The sequence below is a fragment of the Tyto alba genome, unplaced genomic scaffold (genome assembly GCF_018691265.1).
Source record: "Tyto alba isolate M040663 unplaced genomic scaffold, T.alba_DEE_v4.0 Super-Scaffold_23, whole genome shotgun sequence".
In the NCBI taxonomy this organism is placed as follows: domain Eukaryota; kingdom Metazoa; phylum Chordata; class Aves; order Strigiformes; family Tytonidae; genus Tyto; species Tyto alba.
Window position 1 is genome coordinate 4,426,016 of NW_024881297.1, and position 23,008 is coordinate 4,449,023.

General features: G+C 42.3%; 1 protein-coding gene across 8 annotated transcripts in view; it reads right to left on the reverse strand.

The window, feature by feature from the left end:
• Positions 1-1,593: 1,593 nt before the first annotated feature.
• Positions 1,594-23,008, reverse strand: part of RASSF6 (Ras association domain family member 6) — a 91,243-nt gene continuing 69,828 nt past the window's right edge. For 5 of the 8 annotated variants that reach the window (XM_033007878.2, XM_033007884.2, XM_033007890.2 and 2 more), the window contains 10 exons: positions 16,568-16,657; positions 10,270-10,348; positions 8,975-9,126; positions 6,916-7,007; positions 6,289-6,464; positions 5,884-5,985; positions 4,570-4,621; positions 3,603-3,721; positions 3,426-3,523; positions 1,594-2,642 (listed from right to left, as the gene is read on the reverse strand). In XM_033007878.2, coding sequence (XP_032863769.2) covers positions 2,567-2,642; positions 3,426-3,523; positions 3,603-3,721; positions 4,570-4,621; positions 5,884-5,985; positions 6,289-6,464; positions 6,916-7,007; positions 8,975-9,126; positions 10,270-10,348; positions 16,568-16,638 — 1,017 coding nt within the window. In that variant the 5' untranslated portion in view covers positions 16,639-16,657 and the 3' untranslated portion in view covers positions 1,594-2,566. Of the gene's footprint in view, positions 2,643-3,425; positions 3,524-3,602; positions 3,722-4,569; positions 4,622-5,883; positions 5,986-6,288; positions 6,465-6,915; positions 7,008-8,974; positions 9,127-10,269; positions 10,349-16,567; positions 16,658-18,508; positions 18,528-19,970; positions 20,093-21,138; positions 21,325-23,008 lie in introns of those variants that run through there. The other 3 variants (XM_033007911.2, XM_033007900.2, XM_033007928.2) reach the window with 3 other exon arrangements.

Sequence of the window (23,008 nt, forward strand, 5' to 3'; positions counted from 1 at the left end):
GGGAGGGTTTCCCTGAACCACTGTGACAGTTGGTGATCCAGAAAACCCAAAAAAGGAAAGCTGATGTGGATTGGGGTTGCATGGTTTAACGAGAAAGGCTGCAGGAACTTAGAAACCTTCATATACCCAAAGAAACTGATCCCGGGACAAAAAGCAGCCAGTGGGTGCCCGGTGAGGGAAACAAAGCACTGGGAGCGACTGTCTGGGAAGGGCAGGGAGCTGGGACAGAAACCCCAAATTTTCACTGGTTTAACCCAGGTATCAGTCATGTTTCCAGTACCAAACCAGGAATTAGGTGGCCATGGGGGCTTCTCGTAGCGCTGTTTTCTTAAGATGTCATTCTCTGATGAAGATCAGTCTTTTGGAATTTGGGGGGTGGTTGGGGTTTTCAGCTTTGGGGGTTTTTTTAAATCCAGTGATGACTTTGAATTTTCTCCTGGGGTAGCTTCGTAGTACAAATTCAGGTAAGATCTATACTCCAATTGCTGTCTTTATGGTTAACAGCTCTGAGTTCAAAAGCAATCCCCACGTCCTGTCACCTCCATTTTTCATTGCTGTGTTACCTTGAATATCCTAGAATGCTTTAGAATAAATTCTTCCCCTGTTCTTGCCTGTATTTGTCAGAAAAGGTTCATTTCAATAAGCACAGTATTCATGCAGAACTAACACCGCAGCAGAGTCTCAGATTTGTTTCACCAGCCCCTAGACTCTAGATCATCTGCACTAGCTACCATGGGTATTTTCCAGTATCTTTCACTCTCAATCCAGCAGTCCAAGTGAAACAAAAAGGATTCAAGTATTTAACATCTGATGATGGCAAAAATGGCTCAGTTTTGGAGTTGTGTAGATACACAGAGGATTGTGCTTGACATGCAGACCAAGAGTTCTGCTTCTGCTCCGACTCCCACCCGGGCTCCAGTGTGCTTCAACGGAGGCAGCCTGGTGCTCGAGACATCCCTGGCTTCAGAGGAACCGAACAGCGAGTCCATGACATGCCTGAAACTGCCAAATTCTGCTTGGGTTTGGCCAGGAACTTGACCGTGCTCTGCTTCAGACCTCACTGACACTTGACCTTACCCTGCAAGTGTGACCGGTGATGCTCTAGGGCAAGTTTTATAACTCCTAAAACTTGGCTAAGATATTTGAATGGGTCCCCGGGGAAATTGCAGCGACGCTTGTGTGTGCGCTCCTATTGCTTCAGGGAACTTCTACTTCCACCTGGAGGGCAACTGGTTTTTAATACCACACAACTTAACTGCTGAATTATTTTTATTCCTTCCCTCCATGCTCCCTTGTCCATAATTATTGTATTATTTTCCTGGGCAGGATTATAACATTCAAATAAATCCCTTGCCCCAACCACAATATCTTCAATTAGCACACTGACTTTTTAACCTTCAAATTATCATCATCTCAGGCAGTGTGAAGTTTTTCAAGTCTGATTTATTCCACATGATTTCTAGGCAACGTTTTCTGCACCGTGATTTCCTCCCTCTCCCAGTGTTTACCTTGCTACCTGCATAGGCCAAAAGTAGCCCAGGCAAAACACAGAAACCATGTAAAAAAGACAAACTAATACAGGAGGGCAATTAATTGTGCGCCAAATTGGATTTTATTGACATCTCTACAGCGTGAGCTTCACTGTTGAGCACAGCTCAGCCAGCCAGGCCCCCAGAGCTGGGGGCTGTGTCTGGGGAAGCAGGCTGCCCACCCAACCCAGCTCAGCTCTGGCGCTCAGCCCCTCGCACCCAACACTTCTCTTTTCCGCCTTCACACAGAAACCACAGGAAGTTACATGGAATCATTTGTTTCAACGACGACAACAAATGCAGAAGTGCCTCCAGGACCCAAGAAGATGTCACAGCATTTAGTGAGAGTTCTTACTTTGCTGTTAAAGATACATTTCAGAGATACATTCCCTCATGTTTAAGACCTGAGAAGCTATTAAGTGGGAGGGTTTACATTTATATTTTTCTAACTGTAGCTCAAAGCTTAAGCAAGTGAAGCATCCACCAATCTGAAGCTGGTAGGATTTCAGGTCTCTCTTGCACTGGTGGTTTGTTTTGCTTTGTCCTTTTTTTTTTTAAGACAAGTGAAAAGCCTAACTGCAATATTAGATACATAAATACCTTTTGCCGCTTATCTCTACTGAAAAGCTTCCTCCTAATACAATTCAACATTTCTCTATTAGAAGGAAAACCATATACCTAATTTGCATATTTTCTGTAGGATTTACACACTGGTTATTGGAATATTTTTCTTATATGCTAGACTTCTGGTAATGATTTCTAAGTTTTTAAGCCTTGTGCTTCTCACAGGATTTTTTCCCTGTCTTAAGTCCCAAGCTAGATTCAGCATCTGTCTTTTGGGGGATCTAGTGCATCTTAGGTGGTTCCCAACCTGCATTCCAGTTGTAGCGGAGCGGGTTCAGTTTCGGTTGCATAATGACCAGGAGAAACTCCAGCACTGTGCACACCCCTGTGCTTTAAGTGCTCTTCAGCTGTGGCACACGCAAGCAAACCTCCCGCCTTCCCTCTGGCCGAGGCGGTGCGTGGGGCCATTCACATCAAACAGTAGTCTCTGTTTTTTTAACAGTTCGACTGTGAAGGTGCTGGCATATCATACGCTTCTCTTTCAGGTACCTGCGATGAAGAGAGAGAGAGAGAATGCATTTAAGTAACACAGAATCCTGCAAAAACTCAACCCAAATTCTAACATGCTAGTTGAATGGCTGAAATACGTTGTAATGAAAGCTTTTCCGATAGAAAATGACAATTGATATTTATATTTTTATTTACATTTTCTGGTCACTTCAATTCAGAGTGATTATCAGACACTCATTTGATAACAGTTCCACAGCTGGTATAGACTCTCAAGGCTTCTGACCTCAGGACTCATATTTATGTTCAGAAATACCAGTGCGTTTCTAACTTGTACTTGTAGTGCATTTTGAGCTACTGTCGGAAGAACTCACGCCACTTATTAGAAGCGAGGTTTTAAAGGGACATTAACAATTTGGTGCTAATCTAATTTAAATGCTATGCTACCTCAATAGTATCACAGTATGTGCTGCGTTTGTAGTTTCCAAGGAAATACACAGCTGCAAGTAGAAAGTGAGGAACCGCTCTAAGGCTCAGAAAACTAACAAAGTAAACAAAAGTGACCCAGAGGATCTGAATTTTCTGGGAAGATGCCCCCATGTATGTGTAGTCAGTATTTACTCTGGAATCTTTAACAGCAACAGCTCATGTGGGTGTGCAGGATATAGACAGCATTGTAAATCACACAAAGTTTCATTTAACTAGTGATGGCACAGTATTCTATCTGCACTCTGCTACATAAATGCATTCACCTCTTGAGCCAACCTGTAATTGTAAATGTTCTCCTGGACTCCAAGTGACCCCACTCATTTTAATTCTATTCACCTTGCAATTGTCTGTTGAATCTCCTGTTCTTCTTCTTCATTTATTCTGTGCAGAATCGATTCCAAAAAGGGAAGATGAAACTGAATATACTGAGCAACCTAAGAAAATAAATGCACATTAGCAACTATGCTACTTGGGAAAAATACTGTGAACTAATAGAATTGAAGATACACGTACATCACTGCTAATCTCTTCCACATCCCTGTCCATGAGAAAAAACTTGGCAATCTTCTCGGAGGGCCCCTGCAAGAGTCTGTGCAGTAAGGGAACGTCTCCACTCCTCAGCTGCTTCTTTTCTGGATTTTACAAGAAATGTCATGATGCACACAGCATACAACAATGCTTCCAGACACCTCATGCAATCAGTAGTCTTTTTTTCTTGATAAATATCTTATATTTGACTGATGTGCAATTATTAGATCCTTAACAAGTCTCTAAACCTATTCACAGGAGGATGTGGTGCCTACCTTACACTCTGTGTTTTGAAAGGAACTGGTAGATGCAACACAAAAGAGTTACAATTTAGGTAGTCAAGCAAGCATTGAAAAAACTGATCCCAGGCTTAGCAGCTTGACCTTGACACCCTAAACCAAAAGCTACTCACTAATTTTCAAACATTATTTCAAATTTGTATTTTAACATTTAAGGAACATGCCCATCAGTTCCCTCCCGTTCTTTTAGGTATTCCTTTTAATAAAGATAAAATTTCCTTTTTCCTGAAGAAATAAGCTGTGTTGCAGAAGTAAATATTTTCCACAGAAAAATGAGTACTTCTGACTAGGCATCTGCGATCCAGGACTATCACCCAAAGCCTGGTGTCCCACAGCTGCAGCGTGGCTGTGCAGAACAAGGGTTTGAGCAGAAGAGCACCTTAAATAAAGACCGCCTTTATCTAAAGGACAAATGAAGGCCTGTTTAGCTGAACCACCCATCCTGGCAGCACACGGAATTACTTAGGTCTTCCTCTCCACTACAGGACACCTCTGTGGGGTCTCCAGGAAAGCCCGAACACCGCGCTGCACCCACACTGTCCCAGCGAAGACAGATGCCTGTGACGAATCCCATCACCCCAAGTTAAGCGGCCCGCACGCACGCACAGAGGATGATCAGCGAGGAAGTGAGCACACAGCTTTGCCTGGCTTACCTCCGGATGCATGGATAATATAAAGTGCAAATTCGTGTGGGCTGTTTTCTATCTGTTAAACACAAAGAAAAAAAGTCTCTTCAGACTGACAGACGCACTTGCCTAACGTTTCGCTGTCAGCAGAGACTCGTGGTGCTTCTCAACCTAATGTTTAGATCAAAGTCTGAAACTGGGATCACGTCTGTGGAAAAGTTAAAAGATATTGGATTCGGCTTAGAGAGCTACGGTGCCGTGTTCACTGTCCCTATACCTCACTACCTCACACTGCTCACATTACCATGCTGCCCCAGTCAGTAACATACTGCCTTAGGCAACACCAGATCTTTCCAGTCTTGTTTCCTTGGAGCATCCTTAACTATTTCACACAACTTTCTTTGCAGGTGACTCACAGATTTGCCAACAGTATTACAATTAGGGTAAAACCCTGTGATCTCTTCCTAACCACTTGCCCACACAACCACATTCAGAAAATAGCAGTCTTTTTGAACACTTATTTTTCAACTTATTCTGTACAACTTTACAACCTGCTCTGTAATTCCATTCCTTATGTCACTATTCATACAAGTCAATTTCTCCTTTTAGTATTATGCTACCAAGTCTTACTAACCATATGAAGTAATTCTGCAATAGCAAAGTCTCTAGACAAGTAAAAGGAGAATTATAAAAAATCATACACTAAGAAGCTACATAGAAGAAAGATATTGGAGAAGCACACAGCACTAACAGTAAACATATTTCTGACTGGGTATAAACATGTTAACGGAAGATGGTACCAAAGGAGGAAAAAAAAAATAAAAAAAAGAAGTAGTTTCAGGCAGTATGGCACTGACCTTGAGCACTAGATCTAACTTGGACTTTCTGGAGCTTTCTGTGCGCCTGGATCTAACAGAACGCACCTCCCAGACACTCCAGCTAAAAGAGAATTCCTTGTTTTAAGCAAAACACAAATACTAGGGCACGTCACTAGAGGGAAGCACGGCTGCGTGCATTAAACAAACATCCTTTGGGCTACGAAATACTCAAGTGCAGCAGCGTTTCCTCCTCCTGTGCACGACTTTATAGAGAAGCAGTTCTGTAGTTCTGACTTCACTATATACCCAGTAAAACTTTACAGACTCAAAAAGCCGTGAAACATCTGTAAAATAAATCCAACCCATTCCTTAAAAACAGTCCCCGTGGTTTGTTTCTGTGCACTGTCCCATGCACTATCCCACCCCCCAGTTACTGCCTGCCTCTCCCGCAGCACTGGTGTGACACACTCGAGTTCACGTTCCTACAACACGGCTGCACTTGCTTCTGTAAACTCACAGTTACCTTAAACTTCCGAAGCAATTGTTCTATTACTTCTGTTGTTCTCATCTGGCTGTTTATTCTTATTTTAGTTTCCGATCCAAAAGCTGGAGTAAAAACTGATGTCTAGGAACAAAGAGAGCAGCGGAAGGGCGTGAGTATGAGGACAGCTGTACTGCACGGCCGGGACTCCGACAGCACAAACCAGCACAGCTCTGGGACCGCAGCAAGGGCTGGCGGTGTCCCCAGGAGAGAGGGCACCCCGGGTACGCAGGTGGCCAGGCCCAGCAGCACCGGCCTGGCCACGCAGGGGGGCGCCACTGGGGACTCACCCCTTGGCTGAGGGGGTGCAGGGGAGTCCAGAAGCTTGCTGGACCTTTTTATCTGTCCCAACCTCAGGTGATGGAAGACAAGCACAAACATTCATACCTCGTAGTTGTAGAAGTGGCCGTTAATCGAAAACCTGTGAGTTTCTACTTCTGTCCTCGCTATCATGGGGAACTTGGTCCTCTTCCGCACGGCCACAGCGCCGCTGGCAGCCCCGGGCAGGGTACCACAGCCCTGTTCCTGCTCGCTCCTGGACTGCAGAGTGCGGCTTTCGTAACCTGGACAAAATGAAATTGCATCGGCATATTGCACAGCTGCTGCACCCTCCTTGCCAGCACCCTCACAGGAAGGAGGCTCTTGGTGGAGGGATTATTTTTTTTTTTATTATTATTTTTAATTATTTTTTGGGTGGATGGGGGGAATGGGAGAGGAGTGAGGCATAGGCAGGCAATGAAGAACAACAGGCTACCTGCAGTGGCCACAGTTTGCTATTTTGTTCATTTCTTGGGAATGATTTCTTTGGTGAGAGCACAGCCCGTTTGGAAAGTTATCTGCACAGCAACGCTTCCACTAATCAGTGAAAAATCAAGCATTTCCCCAGCGTGTAATAGATGTTCATTAGAGACAGAAAGATTTCTCTTCACAGGTACAGAAGGCCTAACGTGTCAAATTATTTTTGCAGTCACAGAATAAAGAATTTTTAGTGAACGCAAGAGCACCAACACTAACTTTTCTCAAGGTTTGGCTTTTCTTCAGCAGATTTCAATGTCTCCCCACTAATATGATGCAGGTCATCAAACTCTCCCCAGCGTGTCATTCCCCTGAAATACCAAACATATTTATATTTGATTACTCCTAATTAATTGAGTGATTTCAATTTATACTCTTACTTCATGTAATATATTCATATCCCTGTTCAAAACTCTATAGAACACAACTACAGACTTCGATGTGGTACATGAAGCCAGTAATTTTAGTTTACGTCATAACAAAATTGGTTACTAAGATGTGGTATGACCAGGGATCCCAAATGTAACACAATGCTATTTAGAGCCTGTTGAACATCAACCATGATATTCCTTAAATAATTTGCAATAACTCTTTATCTACTATATAGCAATGCCCTAGATTAATCACATGTAGTGTACCAGGCAGGCACTGAGAAAACACACACATACAGTGATTTAAATAGTCACAGGGTGCATCATATCTGTTACACAGATGGGGACATGAAAGATTAAATTACCACACTAGCCCCTCATGCTATCCAAACCAGTTCTGTACAAGAACAGGGAATTCCATCCAACCTATTTTAAAACTTAAAAAAACCCCTTTCTTTATGCCCATATTTCCATACTTGATTGCATAAACTCTCCAGCAGAAAGTCTTTGGCCAGTTACTGCTCTGATGGAGAACACAGCAATTTGTAGTAAAATATTAAAAATTAATTTCCTATATATCTTCAAAACAATATTCAACTAACGCCAACAAACATGCCAAATGACAATCTCAGTTGTGTTCCATGTATTTCAAAAGTTCACGTAAGATCAAACAGCCAAGGTGCTCTGCATACCTTAGAGCATGTCTGGGCAGCTTCACATTTCTGTGATCATGAATTAATATTTACTTTAAGATTCAGATCTCCACCAGTCGTAAGTTTTTTAAGAAATAAAAGGCAAGGCAGAACTTCAACTGCCAGACAGGACCCTACCCCACAGGCACCCCGTACCAGCGGACCTGGTCAAGATGAAGGAAGAGAACCCGATTTGCCTCAGACTCTAGTTCTTTGGTAGTTACTCCTGTCAGGTTACATCCTTTAATTTCAACAGCAAGAGATGGGGAGGAAGACTGTCCCTGACTTTACTGGAACTCCCCAGCTGCAGCGGTGGTAGAACTAAATCCACAATTCAAACATGTACCACATGCCATCTAAGGTGATGGATAATTAAGAAAACGAACTCTGACTCTGTGATAAATCCCCTATTTCATTTAAGGTAAACCATCAGCTCAGCCTCTGTATTACACATTACTTCGCTTCAGCTCATCAGATACAATTCAAAACTCACCAATCCAAGGCTTGGGAAATAGCATTCAAAACCAGAAGAAATACTCTAAGAACCTACATCAGTTTTTAAAGATATGGTGAATCCAGCCAAGAGTCTGACCATCACAACGCACTCAGATGTGAAACATCATAGGCAGCAGCAGATCTCTGCATATTTCTAAGGGGTTTTAACCTTAGATTTTGCACAAACAGAGCCAGTATTCATTCTCTGGCTTGAACTTTGCCCTAAGAAACAATGGTTTCACACCTGAAGTACCTGGGAAGGTAACCCGTGCTAGACAGTCACTTAGCACTAACCTACCAGCTTTTTGCTTCATGCTGTACAATGTGCACTGACATGAGCTCTGTCAGGGGCTACCAACATTATTTGGTGTACATATATATATGTGGGGTTGTTTTTGTGAATATTTATGTATATAAATTTCCCAGTACTTGCATGGGAATAGTCAGTATAGACAAGAGCAACCTCCTCTGCCTTCTCAGCTGTTCTTAAGCCAAAAGCCAAAGATGCAATGAAGATGGTACAAAGATGCATCTTTCTGCCCTGCAGAAGCAGTCGAAAGACCAGGCCAGTTACACCGGGCACAGAGTACTGCTGGGCACACAACCACCACAGCCCTTGGGCAATCTGGGATGTACAATCAGCCACATCCACTGAAGCCACCTACATCAGCCATCTCTAAATACTGGCCCGCCTCCTCCTTAGGGAAGTGAATCCATTACCTCTTACTAGGGAACAAACCCACGTTCTCTGTCGACTTCAGGGTAACAAAAGAGGGTATCTGCTTCTCATCCTGAATTTTTAATTGGATAGGATGTCGGACTCCCCAAAATATCGGCAGGATGCCTTCAATAAATGGTTTGCTTCCTTCTCGCTGGAAAAAAAAAAAAAAAACAAACAGGAATACGATGAAGTTGCTGAGGCTGACACAGCCTGGAACAGGTCACCAAGAGAGGCTATGCAATCTTCATACTTCAGATATTTCCAGACCACCTAGCTAAAGCCATAGCTGACCTGATCTCCTGTCAGCATTAGTCTGACACCGCGCAGGATGTTTTCCAACCACCATGTCCATAATTTCATACTATTACAAGTCAAATCCTATTTGTTCTACTTGGATGACTAGCTCTTCTGAAACCAGGGTGCTACAAAGGTGGTAAAGGGGAAGAACGACTGCTGGCAAAGGAGGAAGAAACAGTTAATGAAATTGCCCTTGTTGATACAAAGCACTGCATATCGGTCCCAAACCTATTACCGGTCCCCATTCTCGCTGACATCGAACTCTATCTCTGCAGAACGAGCTGCGACAGAGAAGGGAGGACTGCCCATCATTTTCAGACCATTTTTGCCCAGAATACCTTTAATGTCCTTTTGGGTCTTGATATCAGCAAACCAACAGAAACGCAGCTTGTGAAGGAGAAGGAAGTTCAGACCTCTGAACCAGGGACCCGGGTCTGAGAGACACAACTCATGCCTTCATCCCTCCTTCAGCTCCAGAGGCCCTTCTGGTCCCCACCGAGGACACACTCCTGGGGCTACATCTATGAGCATTTTCTCTGTACTGAAGGTTCACATTTGAGGAGAGGCAGTCTGTCCTTGACCCCAGTGACAGCAGTCCTGCCATTACACACTGTGGGTTCAAGCTGAAGGGACAGGAGGGAATCTTTGCAGTCCTACTCCCTCCCAGCTAACGATGTCAGACTTGAGAGGTCAACCCAAAGAACGGTTTCCTGCAATATGCTAAGGAATGGGATGGCAAGGAGATCACACTGTTAAAAATCTGAAACTCCCACTAGTCTGAACATACCTATTTCTGCTCTCTTCTCCTCACAGCATTTGACTCTAGCACTTGTTCCAGTGTTTTTATTACAGTGATATATTCCACCTAATCTACTAACACACAACAGGTATTCAAAGGTAACACTGTTCAGACTAGCTGCATTAAACATCAGCACCTATTAGTGCTTTTCCTACTATTACATTGTGCTTTTTGTATTATTTTTACATAGATCCTTACCTGATTACATGACAGTTGCAGATTTTCTTGATCGGAATAGTAAGAGTTATAAATCTTCAGAAGAGAACTGAGCTGCTCTCTAGAATAAAAGACCACAATAAAAAGAATAATTGTTTAACATGCCTGTCACTGTAAACCCCAAGTGCTAAGTGGCAGAGTAAAACCCTGCATCTGTGTTACCACTGCATCTTTGTACAGGGTTGTTAATGATCAATACACCGTTTTGCGGGAGTAAAATTCTGTCAGGATACCAGGTTGTTTATAAGTTTCTCCTTTAAAGACCTGATACACAGTCACCACCTGATGTGACATTAATAAAACTGCCCCAGAATAACTTGTACTTTGGACTTCTGTTATAGTCATGAGGGGAAACAAACAAGAACAACATTCCCGTGCACCAATTTGCAGATTATTTTAGTTAGGTTACAATTTATTTTTCCCACATGAAGTTTCTCTTGGGTTTTTCTTTTTTTTTTTTTTTTTTTTCCTCAGATAATCTTCTTCTAAATACCTACAGTTTGTTAAGACAAAACATTTCAGGTTTTTTTTTTTGCTTTGAAGCATAACAGCTTTGCACTAAGTCTTTGGTTGGAGGAAAAAGGACGGAGATAAAGAGAACCTCTGCCAACAAGCAAGGATTATAAGCCTGCCTATCATCTCAGATTTCAAACAGAAATTCATGATTCAATTAAAAAAAGCAGCACAACATTCTGCTTTGAAAACACTGCACTGAGGCAGGAAGGCAACGTGAGGCACACTAGTGATAATAATGCTTAAAACTTAGTAGTAACTATACCTGTCTCCATCCTTGATAAATACACAACACTGCAGGAGAAGACGCTTTCCAAAAACATTTCAGATTTGACGGAATTTCAGACCAACCAAATTAGAGCTACTGCACATCCCAGTTCCCAGGCTGCAGCCACCTCCTTCCCGCTTTAGCAATTTGGAAAGAAAGAACTTCAACTACTGGATTTTAACTGTGTGATTTCCAAACCTCCTGGGAAATTTCAGCAGATCCTGGGCCACTCGACATCCTGAAGCCCTGAGCAGCCTGTGGGTGCACAGACAGCACTGCTGCAGCACCTCAGCTGGGTTCAAGTCACAGTCCAGAGCAGCACAAGCTCTGTCTGCCTTCCTCCCCCCCCCCCCCCCCCCCCCCCCCCCCCAGCAAACAGCAGCCGTGCCGTGGACAGCCCATGTCCCCAGTGCTGCCCACATATCCCTTGTCAACAGGTAAGAAGCAATAAATGCCACGTTTCACAGACACAGGCTGCGGGGCAATTGCTCCAGCACCAGCGCTATGGAAAAGCACCTTCCAGTCATTGCTGAGCAGCTGCTGCTCCCACATCAGCAGTGCTGTGCTGTTGTATAAGAAGTAACCGCCATACGAGGAGATACACATGGGAGTACCTTCTTCAGAGCAATGCTGCTCGAATTACAGCTCAAGGCCAAGTCTGGTCAAAGCACGCTGCCTTCTTGGTGCTATTTTTGAGGCAGGATGAACACTAAGATGACAGAGTCCAAAAAAAAAAAAAGGCAGGGGGAGTGGTAAGGGGCAACCACCATGAAGACAAAAAGCAAGTTGCAGCTCAGACTGAGGACTGAAAAAAAGACAGAATTAAGTGATATGTATTTCAGGGCCATCAAGAATGAAACGTTCTTCCCCATACCAATTAAACAGCAAAGAATTAGATTGTAATTCAATAAAGTAATTTCCACCAGCAGAGACAATTAAGCATGGGAAACAATTGCATGGAAGCATATGAATTTTTCATCACAGAAAATCCTTAAGTACCAGCTGAGATGACTAACAATCAAGATAGTTTTATGTACTGTCTTGCAGTGGTGAATGCAGACACCAAGTTTATTTCTAAATAGTGTCTATTATTTCCATGTTTTTGTCTAGTATGAGATATTACAACAGCTAAACCACAGGAAAAACAGATAGCATTTTGCAAACTTTTCTCACAGTAAGTTCCACAGAGACCTACTGAACTATTCAAGACTCATGTACAATCAGAAGCACTATTACAACTCCTACACCAATTTTAAGTACAAAAAAAAAAACACAACCCATGACAAAAAAATACCACCCCAAAACCAAGATTTGACTTCTGGCACCATCACTGAAAACCAAGTCACACACGGGGATGACACTCAGTTGAAATTACAGTTTAATATTTCAACAGTCAAAGTTCACCAAGAACATGAAAGAAAAAACATTGGAGGTGCAGGAATATATGGACCAAGACTATATGCAGAGTATTACACACCACCTTCTGAGAGAGATACATGTACTTTACAGTACAGCCTGAAGGCATTGGAAACACTGCCATAAATAGCTGCAGCAGAATTCTTAACACCTGTTTTCCTGTAACAGTCACAACACCCCCGCATCCCAGAACATGAGGACATTCTCAACAGTGCTAGTGGTACCCTTATCAGAGATGACAAACCTAAGAGCGATTTCTCCCCTAGGAATGGCATCAACTTGTCCACCACTGCAAAGCAGTTCAGAGGGATATTTTCAGGGTTGAAATTAATATTACTTCATATTATATCTCTCTGATCAGATTATGACTCAATTGACTCAAACTGATTGTTTAAATGGCTGCACAGTTGACTGTGTAAACTTTAAAAAAGGTCAGTGTTGCTCAGGGAATCTCACCTAGAATACTGAGAAACTCCAAGAAACCAGTGCAAGAGAATAGAAGGATGGATTACAGAAAGAAATATGAATAACTTTGGTAAGAAACTAATTTGCATGATTTTAAGCGTACCAATTAGACAATGAAAGGATCTTTTCCTGGGACTGTCATAGCCTCACTCCAGCAGTGTACACCCTCTTATGTGGCTTAAGACACAGGTGTGCTTATTCCACCTCCAGCACGTCCTGTCCAAAGCCTCTGAGAGCTCAAGGCAGGTGCTTTGTTTTTGTCACCTCTAATCAGTTATACAAAACCAAAACATCTGGATCCCATGGTACCTCTGAAGAATACTAAGCAGAACTATGTCACCATGCAAGTCTCTACAGGGGTACGGACCTGTAGCACTTCTTCCTCTGGGGCAAGGCAGACAGACATCTGACACTGCCTCAAAGCAGAGTGCCCGAGCAGGACCGATGGACGCTGCTACCCGAGAGCCCAACACACAGACTGGTCAGGGGGAGTGTGGCCTTCCTCCCCTCCACCTTGGCAGGGGCCACACTGGAGGGTGAAGTGTGGGGAGCAGGGAGGCCTGTTCCTGTGGCTATGCTGTGCCTGGGGCGGGGGGCACACACCTTGCATGAGTGGAAGGCTTTCCCTGGCATACCCTACCCCTCCTTTGCTCCATTTAAGGAGTTGAACTTGGTAGTGTCCTGCTGCTGGGTGAGCCTTTTCCTGTGGCAAGAAATTAAAAGATAAATAGGGATTTTACTCAGCAGGTAACAGTGGGAGAAGGGCTGCACCACTAAACTCAACAAGATGAACTGCATTCCCTTCTAACACTCCGGATACTCCTTCTGGATGTAAATTATTTACTTTGCTACCTTACTGCAACTCCCCCCAAAATATTAAGTGGCTTTATGAACAGAGCATTAGGCTCCAAAACCACATTTTCAACATTTCCTTCAAGTCACTTTGCTCTTAAACCCTAGTAGTGCAGGTGGTAAAAGCCGTTCTTTCCATTGTGTTGGAATAGCTCATTACTGGTTCTTTGTGTCCGGTGAGCTATGAGAGATTGTGTTCAGGTCATCCCACCAAAAGCGTAAGTTTTAATAGACCTAGATATGAATCACATACAGCTGAAATTTTGATCACGCTGGCTAAAGGTAAGCAAGATTAAGCACGTCCTGGCCTCAGACACAGGCCAAATCCAGATGCTATGTAAGATTAACATGCAAGTAGGAGAGAAGTAGTTTTGTTTGACAGATAGTGGGATAGACCTGCTGATCCAGCTTGTGAGGCACTTAAAACACAAGTCTTTTCATACTTTGCAGCCTAATACATTACCAATAATTTTATTGACAGCTGTTATTTTTCAAGGTTTTTCCAGATAGAAAGTTGGGGAGATCAGTTCCATAAAGACAGATCAGCAAAAAATAAGGACTTGGACCACACTCTGAGGCCCATCTATTACTCTCAGTCCATGTCAGTTGCAAAGGCAAATAAAAGCACCAGATGATGTGCCAAGGTTTACCTCTGAGGTAGTATGTTTCTCAGAGCAAGGTCTGAACATTTTATACTTGGTTTCTTGCCTTGTTTAGAATAACGTCCCATTAACTTCCACAGAAGTTTGCAAAATAAATCTTTCAGGTTTCAGTCTTGCATTAGTGCAACCAACAGTGACGAACCACGCAAGCGATTAGAGAAGCCCTGAGGGAAAGATTTAACAGCAGCTCACACTGACTTGTTTGTCCTTGTGGAGACAGAAGAAAATATTTGTTTCTTTCAGCTCCAGAAAGGAATAACACGTGCACCAGCCTACTTGTTCCAGAACAAGTCTTACTGCAACACATCTTCACTACAAAGGCCTAAAAACTGCCCTAACCAAGAGGCAGATGGTCATCTCTTCAGTTACGCTGCCAGAAAATAAGCAGCTCTGTTGAGTTGCAAAACTGTTCCTTGTGGCAGAGCTTTGTGACAACAGCCAAATGCAGCCATTAATGGAAGCCAAGGCTAAATAACTGGTAGAACAACTTAGAGACAAACCTAAAAAGGGTAACAAATACTGCAGATTCACCACTTTCTTCAGTAACAAAGGCAGGACACAAGGGAGCTGTGAGGTCAAGTGGCCTGGTGGTAAACCACAACAGAGCCCAAACTATGTTCACTTGAAATGCTAACCCAGGAAGATTCACCTGTGTCCTCTTCTCCCCCAAGCCCTACACATTTACCCATGGATATTTATGGCAGCTGTGCTTCAAGACACAATAGTTCAGCCAGCCAAATAATTCCACATGCTGTGGTCAGCCTTTTGATCCAGCTATTGAGCAATTCCAAAACAGCAGGCTTGCCACATCAGCAAGATTTGCATGATACAACTGGAAGAGGAGTAACGTAACAGCAGATTCAAGGTATATATGAGGGACAATAGTCTGGAAATTACACTGGAAGTAAAGCTGAGTGCACATGGAATATGCTATTGATTCTTGAAACACTTATTTTTTCACGAAGCATAGAAACTTGAACAGTACTTGAAACCATGACTGTAATGTAGAAGGGTCTCATTCAGGATCCACATTTCACCACTTGAACAAGCAAATATAAAAGGGAATAAAAACCCAGAGACATTGGTTCATCTGGTACATTACCAACTGCTTCTGTATGCCGCATACATGAAAAATTTGCACAGATTATCTCCAACACAAAAGCCCTACATCCCAAATTAGTAGCAGTATAAAAGGAACAACTCTTCAGAAAGGGAGGAAAGCATTTATTGCCTGCGCGCTTTTGGCAACACTGACAGCCTTCCTTAAAAAGGGAGAATCAACAGCACTGCTTATGCCACATACCCAAGCGTCAGGATTCAGATGCAAATACCTATTACAGCATGAGATATTCTATCACAGGCCCCATCCCTGCATGCATTTACAGTTAGATTTACACAGGGTGATGAAGGAGGATGGAAACAAATGAAGAAAGGAGCCCCTCTTCCAGCTCCAGTGCTCTGGTCAACAAGGAAAAAATTAATCCCCTAAAAAAGGGATGGAGCTATATACATCAGGCGGCTCAGGGTTTATGGCAGCATGAGGAAGAAGTCCTACCAGCCTGATTTAACAGTGGAAAAGCATCCCATGAAATACAGTTTGAGTGCAATTCTGAGCTTTTTATAAGGAGGTTAAAGAACCAATTTCACTCACCACAGAATAGAGCCATCAGCCTGCTAGGCCTTTCTGTAAAGAAACCCTGCCACCTGGGGCTACAGACCAAACCCCAAGCCTCAAACAAGTAGGCCTTAAGTTAAACACTGGAACTTATGTTAAATTTTAATAGATGTCAAAGGTAGGACAGTCTTCTTCCCTCATTTGGAATTTTATTTCAGTATCTTCTAAAACTACTGCTCTACCTAAATGCTCAAAATCAGAGACCAAAAGGTTTAATGCTCTGTTCCTTGAAATCTACATAAAGGGCAAATTTGTCCTGTAGACACTTCACAGCAAGCAAGTTCGAGGAACTGCTGCTGCTGCTACAGGCTCACACTCTACAGGATCCCCTGTTAATGAATAAATACGGTAACTAGAAAGAAAGCAACAAAGTCATTAAGTGCTGTTTGTTTGTGAGTTTTTTTTGTTTTTTCTTTTTTAAAAGCTTACCTGGTTATAAACTTATCCTCATTGATGGAAACAGAACGTAGATGTTGTGCTTTCATAGTCACTTTCTTCATTTATTCAGAAGAGATGAATCTAAATAAAAGGTTAAAAATTAATTGTGTCCACTACTGTCACTAAGAAAGGCTAAACAGTTAACAACAACAAAGCCTGAGTTTGCCAAGAGAAACAGGCTCAGACATGCAAGCTAAGGGTTAACTATACCATATTTTGACTCCTTTGTACTTAGTGCCTTAATACCCCCAAATTTCCCACTCCTACTAAAAAAGCCATAAGTATTCCCACTAAGTATATCACAGTATCTTAAACCTCAGGTACAACACATACCAGGACTTTCTCAAGAAGTTTTAGGACTACTCTATGACTCCATAATTATGCTTCACTTGTTAGTAGACTGAGACTGCAACCCACTTACTGGTTACAATTCATTTGTTAATTATGGACAGAGCATTGCCCAGGGTAACCAAAAAAAGAAGTGACTCAGCAAACCACCTTTAGCCAGGTTCATAAAATGAAACAAGGAGAAGTGTTGATCATTGGCAGTGTCCCGCAGTACACAGAGAAAGCAGCTGAGATATTAAAGAGAGAACAAGGCTATAATTAAAGTGATGTAGCAATATAATTTACAGATCTCCACGCAGTGATTCCAGCATGTTGTGTAGGCAACAAGCCAGAGCCATGAGACTCCAACACACATTCTTCAATAAGCTTAATTATGGAGTCATGGCTGCTTTCATTCCCCCTCAGGTACTAGAAGAAAAGGCAGACTGAGAAAAGTAACTGAAGAGACTCGGTGACTCAAGACTGACAACTGATACTGCACTGAAAAAAAAAAAAACAGTTTCAGCCCTAGATGTGGCATCACACAGATTTGTATGTGAGGGGAAAATATATCCCATGGAAAGCAGTAAAATCTCCAAAGACTACACTGGAAGTTGATCATTCCACTTCTATTTCTCTCTTATTTGGGCATGACAACCGAGGAATTTGCCTAACAGCACCTGATATCCATTTTCTCTTACCCCAGGAGATTGACTCGAGTCTGATTTCAGACTGCATGGGACAGAGCCTGAACAAAGACATCTGAAAAGTTGTTTATTGTCTACACTATTAAGGACAAGTAGCCTTCAGAAAAATCAATTCAGAAAAGAAATTCAAGCTTGAAAAGATCATGGCTAGCTAAAGAATAAGTGCTTAGCTTCTGTGTAAATGATTCTACACTATCAAGCTTGTTTTCTAGAAGAAGTTACATAAAGTTTCTCTATTTCACAACTTCAAAAACCAGAGTGCACTACCAAAACAAGCTTTATGCAAGCAGTTGGGGGTCTCTACCAGCATTTGATCAGAAGCCGATTGAAAAAAGTGGGATGGATCCTATGGACCCATTGTTCTTTCGGTGACATTCATCAAGACAAAAAATATACCTGAAAGCCAAATAAGCTCAGGGACATCTGTACAGACATGAGTTCGTATATGAGAAAAAGATTGCTGTACACCAGTATAATAGTGGTGTTTCTTTGCCTCTGAAATGAGTTCAGTAACCATTGGCCACACCTTAAAATCAGATTTTATGTGCTTTACTAATACCCCTAACTGAATCAACTGCCTACTCCAGTGTAGTTTCAAAACAATTTTAAAAGATGCATAGGTGTTTATGTACATTGGCACTTGAATAACTAGATACACACTTAAGCTGCCTCCCATCTGTCAGGAAACAACATGTTAAGAAGAATGGATAGCCAAGTCACCACTATTAAACCTAGAGCAGCAACTCTAGCAAGCTCTAGCACAGTTTCATTGCTCATGGTTGCATTCTTCTCAGTACAATTTCATTTTAAGATGATTGCTATGAAAGAAAATGCTGATCTCTACAGATTGAGAGAAGTCATCTTTACACACACAAGAAAAAGATTACCACTGACCTACCTGTTTTGTTACCCAGAGAATGGCTCTTACTGAAGTATTTGTCTTAAAAACCTTGAGCATATCTTAAAATCGGCTGGGTCCTGTTAAAATGCTAACAATGAAACAAACTGGAAGAATAGTTGGTGATGGGAACAATTCTTCACTAGTGCCTCCCCCTCGGTGCCCAATTAGCCTGGACAAAGACTGGACTTTTCTCCTATAGCTGGCTGGCACAGAAACACGAAAAAGGTTCATTACATTTGCCTCAGTTACCTGAGCAGTACAGTTTATCAGGCTTGTACAAAATATTTCCACACCTCCAGCTCAGCCTAAAGATAAAACACTTCTTCACGTACCCTTCCCATAGGTGCATTTTGGCTACACACATCTCATGGCCTTTATTTTCAGTTAACCCTGAAACCTGTGCGTTAAGAACACACAGTGACTTGCCTGGTATTTGACACCACAGATGACAGTATATTTACACTGGCGCTCCATAAATCCACAAAGCTGCTACATTTTCTATCACTTCCTGGTATTTTACTGTTTTCCATGTCACCTCCCTGCAGTTCTTCTGAGGAAGCCAAGAGGATAAGTGAAATGTGTTTTTTCTATTGTTTGCTTTGATTTGAACTAACAGGAACGTGCTAATTTTCCAGGTCTTCCAACAATATATGGTTGTGGCCTTCTACTCAAAGCTGTCTCCTGACTTGCTTACTGTCAGATAGGCATCTTCATTACTCGACTAGAACTGCACAATTCCCTCAGATAAGACCTTGAAAGCGGGACCTTGGCAGGACTAACCTCCTGGGCCTGAGACTTAACTAAGAAGAAACTTAATAGTCAGAGGAAGACTGACTGAAGCCTAAAATACTTTTGGAAGGAAAGCAAAGAAACAGAAGGGAAAAACAGGAGTAAATAAGAAGTGGGGCAGATGCAAAATGAGCAACTCTATAGGAGGACTGCAACTATTGGAGTATTCTAGGAAAAGGAAAGGTAAAGACCACTACTGCACAACACTAAAGCTGCAAGAGCATCAAGTCAGATCAGGGCACAAGACCCATATCACAAAGGTAGTGAGCTTTACTTATCTGTAAGATTTGTGTCTTACCCAAAACATTTTTTTTTCCAAGAAAGTCAAAGTGTCAGTGGAGAAGCAAATGAGAGGACTTTTTAAATTTTATTAAGTACAGTGATCTAAAGTTATTTGCTTAAGGGGCCAGCACGGGGAGAGAATAGCGGAGGAATGACAAAGCAAAGGGAAGAGCAAATGACCACACAATTTTGCCACAAGGTTAAAAGGACACAACTGTAGAGGAAGGCTGGAAGGAGAGGGACACCTGGAATCAGAATCCAGAGTTGAGCCAAGCAGGAGCAAAGCAGCATTTCAATTTCTATGTAACTGCCTGGGTGTGCTTTTTGGCACATCCACGTATTAAGATGGGGACTGGAGAGCAAGCAGTGTGCTACACAGAGCTCTTACCAGCGTTAAGAAAAACTCAAATCCCAAACCTCCCGGAAGATTTCTAGATGTTTTGACCCAGTGCTTCCTAAAGTTGTTCCAAAACGACAGGAACTCAGGATGGGGTGAACCTTCTCTGTTTCCTGTATAGAAACCACAAGGCTCAGCTGTCCATCAGCTTAGCTACCAGTATTTTGTACAGCACAGAGCTATGCACTGCGGGCACAATAGCACATATGCCTAAGTAATTTTCTAAATTCAGAAGTGTCTGGTACTTAGCAAAATTTTGAACCATTACCTGTTTCTATAAAAATTAGTTTAGGATTTATTCACATACATGAGAAATTCAGTATCAGCAGAACAACTTTACTAGTCTTAACCTAGTCACCCACTCTAATTACAGAAGCCTTCATGTTGTTTTTTAAGTTACATGTCCTCACTGCCAAAGCAAAAGTCTAATCAAAAGAAAGTACTTCAAACACTTGCATTTTCCCCATTGAAAATAAGGTGTTTTGTTTTTTTTTTTTTTTTTATCTTGCAGGCTTATTTACACTTCATTTTAAAAATTAACTGCTACAGTAGAACGCAGCAGCAGCATTATTTGAACACAAAGCACAGTGTAATCTTCTGCTTAGGCAGGTTCAGAATAGGCTTTGATTACTGACACCAAAAGTTGGTATTCATCTGTGAAAAGGGCCCCTTGAGTCACGAGGAGACACACAAGCTCCGTCCCTTGACACAACGATGACAGAGCAGGGCTTGCACCAAATCTATTTCAAACACTAAATAATCTGTTATTATGAAGAGAAGTTACTTTCTATTTCAGGTTGCTTAGGAAAGATAGCTTTTACCCGCCAAAAAGAACACGCAAGGTCACTGATGTAACCCTTTAAATCACACCGCCGACTGAATGAAGGGCAGCGAAGGCTTATGCCCATGTACACACCGAGCGGCAGCACTATCTATTATCTGCCCATTTTAATCACAACTCTGATTCACACAAGCCACCTTGAGATTTAGGAACTTTTTAGATGAGAATTTCTGACTCAACATTTCTCCTTCCCTCCGGCACCCTAATTACCACAAAGGACTTTGATTCAAGCCCTGGGTGACGGCGAAGGACCCGCTTTCTACTGACACTGCAGGTTACACAGCAGGCAGAGCAGCCCCAGCTTTCCACCTCACTCACCTGTGCACAGGATCAGAGCAGGAGCAGCAGAGGAGGAGTTACACATATCTTTCACTGAGCCCTGGAAGAGGCATGACAGCATTGCACCGGCCGACAGCTACTGCTGCTACTTCATGGAACCCACAGAGCTCTTAATGACTCTTTGGCTTAAGCTGGGAGTGCTGGAAAGCCAGGACACTCCCCACACCTCGGTGCATGTCGGGAGTATTTACCTACCCACTCTCCTTCCTCCAAGCGCCTGACAGGAGTGCTCCCTTAGTCATGGTTACACCTACGGGGAGGCTCTAGTTAACACTTTAATCACTAACTTTATAAGGAGAGGCAACCTGCTGACTCTTAGTAATCATTTGCTGACAGGGCACACCCTGCAACATCCTGTGCTGGAAGCATGGTTATGCTTTAATCTCGTCTTGCTTGTTTTCTAATTCATAAAGTCATTTTTTCTTCTCCAGATATATGCCAATCTTTAGTGTTTGGTGGAGTAACCAATACATACAATCACATCAGACCTAAGTACATATATATGGATTTATAACTTTAGGACAGAAGCTGTGGCAACACAGCTTGATCAATCACATACGGCTGTATATTAAATTTTTGCTTAACTGTGTTATGAATACTACTTGTTGGGCAAGAATTCTGTCTGTAAGAGAGACAGCATTGCTGCTTAGCTTAATTGCTCAGCAGCTAATCACATAAGCAGATGTTTAAGCTGTAAAAAAACATCTGAACCAACACACACCTTCCAAGTTCCTACTGTTTGCCCATCCATTCATAGCCAGCAATTTATTCACAAGACCACACCAAAAACTGGAAGTTACTGGGAGTTACAGAGAGAAGAGCATGAAAAATACTGAGCCTGAATTTCCCTTCATATCCATCTTATTGCACTGTGATTTATATCAAGTTGCATTATGCTTTATATAATTTTCTGTTAGGGAGATGCAGTACAGACCCATAAATATTTGATTCCTGATCACATCATTATCCTCTGGTATACTCCTCAAGAGCTAGACTCACTGCAGTACACACAACACAATATACTTGATATTTGGGATGACAGTTTATGCTGCAGTTTCTAGCTCTACACCTGAAAAAAATATTTAAGTAAGGATTTCGCTGGTACATATAACACTGAGAAGTCTCTCAAAACACAGGTAGAAGTCAACATAGGAGATTTTTGCTTAAGTCACAGCAGCATTGAAGCTCCATGCTATGTTGGGCTTGGAGCTTCACACCAAGCTCTGCCTCTGGAGCTGCTCCGTCTCTTCTGTAATTGTTTAACACAAACCCATTCAACTTCCCAACTTGTTTACAACCACAGGTTTGATTTTTCCTATCACAGCCTCAGACACCTGAGCAGTATGCCTGACGCTCTTGCATCAGAGAGCAAGCACAGTCTGGCACCTCCAAGTCTCTAAACCAAAGTAGTATAAAATCTATTACAGTTTCTGACAAGGTTGCCACCCTGCTGGACACTTACACCATAAAGCTGTTAGGTATCAGAAGGTATTGGAGAATTTTTAAAACTGAAGGCCACATAACTGGAGCTTACAACAAGGCAATGGGATGTTAACCCATCAGTGTAACTCAAGCTTCATCCTGACTCCCAACTTTTAAGGTTTTCTTTTTATTTTAAGATTAATTTAACTTTTTGGAGATAGCCTTTTAAGTTTACAAACAAGTTTTGAAAACCCAATGCTTAAATTACTTAGACTCATGCAAAGATGTCTCAGTAAAAAAATTAGTACAATGAAGTATTAAAAGTAATAAAGAATTATAGTTCTCCTTTCCAGTTAAACTAGGTGTGTTGATTTTCACATTGGCTCCGTGAAGGTGCCTCAGGTTTGCTTCTAGTTTTCACTCTCAC